Source organism: Saccopteryx bilineata, chromosome 5 (assembly GCF_036850765.1).
Source record: "Saccopteryx bilineata isolate mSacBil1 chromosome 5, mSacBil1_pri_phased_curated, whole genome shotgun sequence".
NCBI lineage: Eukaryota > Metazoa > Chordata > Mammalia > Chiroptera > Emballonuridae > Saccopteryx > Saccopteryx bilineata.
This window is the reverse complement of record NC_089494.1, coordinates 157,444-163,299: the sequence shown is the minus strand read 5'-3', so window position 1 is coordinate 163,299 and position 5,856 is coordinate 157,444. Positions and strand designations below refer to the sequence as shown.

Below are 5,856 nucleotides of genomic sequence, written 5' to 3'. Positions count from 1 at the left end.
GTCCTGACTGCATTTGGCCAGCCTCCTTCTGGGCGGGCTGTGCAGACCTGTCCCAGGCACACGGGTGGTAGGTTCAGGGGGCTCTGGCCAGGCGCCCTGCTCTCCCTACAAGGGTTGTGCTGACAGAAGGAAGGGGCCGATTCCAAACATTTGGGGGTGTACTGGCCATGATTTAAGAAGTAGGTAGAGAGCCTGGGACAGGGTGCTCGTTGGTGGGCACAAGAATGTGACTGGGCATGGGTAGGTGCAGACGAACCATCAGATGGAGCTAGGGGAGCAGGCCTGGATCCTGCCCACTGACCCACTTGCCATGGGCCCGCAGAGCATGGAGACCCCACTAGTCCCCATGCGGACCGTGCTCTTCCAGAGCGAGAGGAACGGCCTGACCTACCGCGTGCCCGCGCTATTGCCCGTGCCCCCCGGGCCCACCCTGCTGGCCTTCGCGGAGCAGCGGCTCAGCCCCAACGACGCGCACGCCCACCGCCTGGTGCAGAGGCGCGGCACGCTGGAGGGCGGTTCCGTGCGGGTGAGTGACCGGGCGAGGGCGGGAGCGAGCGTGCCCGTACAGGCGGGAAACTGAGGCCGCCCTCCCCTCTGCCTCTCCATCCCCCCTTCCCGGTAGTGGGATGCCGTGCGAGTGCTGGGCACCGCAGCCCTGGAGGAGCACCGGTCCATGAACCCCTGCCCGGTGCACGACGCGCACACCGGCACCGTCTTCCTCTTCTTCGTGGCCGTGCGTGGCCAAACCTCCGAGGCTGCGCAGATCACCGCGGGCAGGAACGCCGCGCGCCTCTGCTGCGTGACCAGCCCGGATGCGGGGCGCACTTGGGACGGCCCGCGGGACCTCACCGCGGAGGCGGTGGGAGGCGCTGAGCAGGGTAGGCCGGGCAGGGACGGCGCACAAGGAGTCTACGCGGGGTGGAAGGGGGGTGGGTCTGCACCAGGTGCGGTGAACCCTCACCGCCGTGGGGGTTCCGAACCGCTGGTGGGGTCGGGTCTAGCTCAAGGTCCCTGGGCTGCCCGTCTTCGCCCCCACCCCCCAGCCTAAGGCCCATGGACACCGTTTGCCCGGCTGTCTCATACCTGACCCCTGAGTCCGTATACGGATATTGGTCATGTCCGCAGGAGGAGGTCTGCATCTCCCTGAGCTGTGTTTTAATTTGAGTGCCCAAACCCCAAGGCCTCTATCCTGAACCACTTCTTCTTCCACCTTCTCTCTCCTCCTCCTCCTCCTCCTCTCCCTCCTCCCCTCCCCTCCCCCTCTTCCCTCCCCCTCCTCCCCCTCCTCTCCCTCCTCCCCTCCCCCTTCCTCCCCCCTCCTCCCCCTCCTCCTCCCCCTCCTCCCCTCCTCCCCCCCCTCCTCATTCTCCCTTATCTCAGAGCATTTCCTTCACTCCAGCTGCCTCTCCCCAAGGGCCTGGCTGCCCCTTGCCCTTAGGGGATACTCTAACCCTGGCAGGTGGCAGGTTCTGAGGCCTGGAGCTAATTGAAGAGCTACCTGTTGGTGGGGACTCTATAGGGGAATTTGGGCCCAGGGCCAGGAGGGGCTGCCTCTACCCAGCCCTGAAGCTCCTCACACCTCACCCCTCTCAGCTACTCCTGTCTGGATAGCCCTCATGCTGGGCACGGTGGTTGGCCGTCCACCTGAGTTCCAGTACTGCCCGCCCGCTCACATGCTGAGAAACAAGTGGCCTGACTGGGTTTTCCCCTCCTGCTAATGTCCTTCGGAGGCTTGTCCAGCCCAGGAGGACTCAGGGTGACCCGAAGGAGTGGAGGGCAGAGGTACAGTCAGCAGGTGGCTCCCTCACACACTGCTCCCCGATCCCAGGCACTGCTCCCGTCCTCCCCACCCCCTGCGGCTGTGGCTGTCCCCTCCTGAGGTAACCAGCAGCCCCTGTATTTGCAGACTGGGCCACATTTGCGGTGGGCCCAGGCCACGGCATCCAGCTGCCCTCGGGCCGCTTGCTGGTGCCAGCCTACACTTACCGTGTGGACCGGCGCGAATGCTTTGGCAAGATCTGCAGGACCAGCCCCCACGCCTTCGCCTTCTACAGTGACGACCATGGCCAGACCTGGCACAATGGTGGCCTTGTGTCCAACCTGCGCTCGGGCGAGTGCCAACTGGCGGTGGTAGACAGAGGGCAGGCTGGCAGTGTCCTCTACTGTAACGCCCGGAGCCCCCTGGGAAGCCGCGTGCAGGCCCTCAGTACAGATGAGGGCACCTCCTTTCTGTTGGGGGAGCTGGTGCCCACCCTGGCTGAGACTGCCTGGGGCTGCCAGGGCAGCATCCTGGGCTTTCCAGCCCCACCCTCTAGCCGGCCTGGTGACCAGGGATGGTCAGTGGGCTCTAAGAAGACCCCCTTTGCTCCAAGCCTCTGTCCTGGAACCCAGGAGTCCCCAGAGGAGGGAGTTAGAGACACCCCAGAGGGTGGGGGGCTGCATGGGACAGAAAGATCTGGGAATGGCCCCAGGGACCCTGGCCTCAGGGAGCCTAGCCCAGAGCCTGGGCTTGGTGGGGACAGGAGGGGCTGGAGCCTGGAACTCCTCAGGCCCTCTGCCACCCTGACCCAGAGCCCCACGTGGCTGCTGTACTCTCACCCCACGGGGCGCAGGGCTCGGCTCCATATGGGTGTCCATCTGAGCAGGTTCCCCCTGGACCCCCACAGCTGGACGAAGCCCTGGGTGATCTACCAGGGCCCCAGTGGTTACTCTGACCTGGCATCCATCGGGCCCACCCCCAAGGGTGCCCTGACCTTTGCCTGTCTGTATGAGAGCGGAGCCCGGGTGTCCTATGAGGAGATCTCCTTCTGTGTGTTCTCCCTGGGTGAGGTCCTGGAGAACGTGCTTCCACGTGCTGAGCCACCCCCCCTGGGGGGCAAGCCTCAGCAACAGTGCTGGCCCTCCTAACGGGCGCTCTGCCCAGGCCTGGCCCTGGGGACAAAGGGGGAGGAGGCAAGGGCCTGGAGAGAGCTCTGGGGTGCCCCCTGGAGAGGTGCCTTTGCCCCTTGGCCTCTGCATGGACAGTCATGAGAGTGTGTCTCCAAGAAGGACCTTGTGCAATGACAGACAGGAAGTTCAGTTTCAACACTTTTATACCCACCCAGCCCTGTAAGGGCAGGCGTCAGGCCGTGGGTGAAGGCCGGTGACTCTGGACCTTTAGACCAGCACAAAGTGTTTTTGGCATCTGGCTCTTTAATCTCACTCTGCTTCCTGGGTTCTGGATGGGAAATAAAGGGGTTGTGCATTTATGCCCAGGGACATACGTTTCTCTTGAGTTCTTTCCCCATCAAAGCCCTGCGGAGGGCACCCAGTTCTCTCGCCCACTTGCCTGCCCCCCCCCCCAATCTCATTGCACTGTTTCCCCCTACCCATCCACCCCTTTGGCCAAACTCTGTCAGAGGTGGGGCCAAGAAAAGTGGGTCTAGGTGCGGCAGCTCCCACATCTGCTTGGGGTGTGCATAGGGGCTGCCTTGCATGTCTCTGCATTTCCCGCTGGAGTGTTGCAGGCAGTGTTACCTGCCAGGACATGCCCCTGTGCCCACATGGAAGCACATTTTTATTTCTTCTTCATTTCTGGTTGTAAAAATAAAATATGCTCATGTAGAACAGGGGTCCCCAAACTACGGCCGGCAGGCTGCATGCGGCCCCCTGAGGCCATTTATTCGGCCCCTGCTGCACTTCCGGAAGGGGCACCTCTTTCATTGGTGGTCAGTGAGAAGATGCATCCTGTGCTCCTGGAGTACTGTAAGTGGTGGCGTCGCTCACGTACAGTACTACTTCTGGTGACGCGGTACACATGCGTCATGGCTCCAGAAGCGCGTCATATCACTTCTTACGGCTAGCAGTGACAAGTATGGAACCGTACATTGACCATCTCATTAGCCAAAAGCAGGACTATAGTTCCCATTGAAATACTGGTCAGTTTGTTGATTTAAATTTACTTGTTCTTTATTTTAAATATTGTATTTGTTCCCGTTTTGTTTTTTTACTTTAAAATAAGATATGTGGCCCTGGCCAGTTGGCTCAGTGGTAGAGTGTCGGCTTGGCGTGCAGGAGTCCTGGGTTCGATTCCCGGTCAGGGCACACAGGAGAAGCGCCCATCTGCTTTTCCACCCCTCCCCCTCTCCTTCCTCTCTGTCTCTCTCTTCCCCTCCCGCAGCTGAGGCTCCATTGGAGCAAGATTGGCCCAGGTGCTGAGGATGACTCTGTGGCCTCTGCCTCAGGCACTAGAGTGGCTCTGGTCGCAACAGAGCGACGCCCCAGATGGGCAGAGCATCGCCCCCTGGTGGGCATGCCAGGTGGATCCCTGTCGGGCACATGCGGGAGTCTGTCTGACTGCCTCCCCGTTTCTGGCTTCAGAAAAATACAAAAAAAAAAAAAAAAAAAAAAAAGAAAAAATAAATAAACAGAGAGAAAAGGAATGGGATCGGGAGGTCCTAGCAGGCAGGCTGATGACCTACCTACCAAAGGCCCAGAAACTCAAAAACAACTTTATTTAAGATGCAGAGAACAAAGCAGCTTGCACTTGGGTATTCCCATGAATTTTAGCAAGGAAGTCTCTGATACAAAGTCATGTAAAGGGTAAGAGGAAGGGAATATAGATTTGCCTTTAACAATTCAATCAAACCAGGAATGTGGGGGAGGGCTGTGAGGACTTTGTCAGCTTACAGCCTGTCCCCCACAACTATGAGTTGATGCTTCTCATTTCTCTCCCTTCCTGTTTTTATCTCTCTCTATCTCTCTTGCTAAAAAAAAAAAAAAAATTCTACTGTGTTTTAGCACAAGTGGTTTCCTAACTGTCACTCTCTGATTAGCTATCTTTCATACCCAGCACACCCACCACACACAAGCCTGGATATAATTTCTTCACAAGGCCTGTTAGGTGACCTGCCCCAAAGGTGGGGCATCCAAGAAGTCTTGTAGCTGTCTAGGGAACCCCTTATCGCTCACCTTTATTCTCAGGCCCCTGTAAGGTCACCACTGGGCTCCAGGCAGTGGCAGGACAGGAGCCTTGATCCAGGGCCCCCCAGAGCCCTAAACCTGCCTGCACTCGTGGACTCCCACCTCAGGCCAACCACCCCTCTCCCTGCCTGGGGGGAACAGCTGGTCTGGCCCTCAGCAGGTCTTTACAACAGGTCTTGTCTTAAAATCTAAACCAGAGAGGCTAACAAAGACGAGCAAGGGTAGTGGTGGGGTGGGGTTTCCGGAAGTGTAGAACTCGCAGGTGTATACGGCCCATGTCCTGTCATTCAGTTCTGCACTGGATGAGTAATGTCCTCCGAATTCATGTCCTGGCCCAGGCTGGCCTTAGGAATCTCTAGAGCAAGTGCTGAAAGAATAGCAAACTGTATAATCACCAGATTGTTAGAGGTGACAAATGAGAAAATAAAATAGTGATCAATTGCCCTGGCCAGTTGGCCCAGTGGTAGAGTGTTGGCCTGGTGTGTAAGAGTCCCGGGTTCGATTCCTGGCCAGGGCACACAGCAGAAGCGCCCATCTGCTTCTTCACCCCTCTCCCTCTCCTTCCTCTCTGTCTCTCTCTTCCCCTCCAGCAGCCAAGGCTCCATTGGAGCAAAAATGTTGGCCTGGGCGCTGAGGATGGCTCCATGGCCTCTGCCTCAGGTGCTAGAATGGCTCTGGACGCAACAGAGCGACGCCCCAGATGGGCAGAGCATCACCCCCTGGTGGGCATGCCGGGTGGATCCCGGTCGGGCGCATGCGGAGTCTGTCTGACTGCCTCCCCGTTTCCAACTTCAGAAAAATACAAAAAAAAAAATAGTGATCAATTAAAAAAAAAGGCAAGGAATGAAAGAAAATACACATCAAACTGGTAAGATCAAGAAAAAGCAAATAGGC

The 5,856-nt window shown here is 58.3% G+C and overlaps 1 protein-coding gene across 1 annotated transcript; it reads left to right on the top strand.

Annotated features, from left to right (window-relative positions):
• Positions 1–325: 325 nt before the first annotated feature.
• Positions 326–3,129, top strand: NEU4 (neuraminidase 4). Its single transcript, XM_066281152.1, has 3 exons — positions 326–526; positions 623–878; positions 1,907–3,129. The coding sequence occupies exons 1-3, from the start codon at positions 326–328 to the stop codon at positions 2,905–2,907; spliced, it is 1,458 nt and encodes a 485-aa protein (XP_066137249.1). The 3' UTR covers positions 2,908–3,129.
• Positions 3,130–5,856: the final 2,727 nt, after the last annotated feature.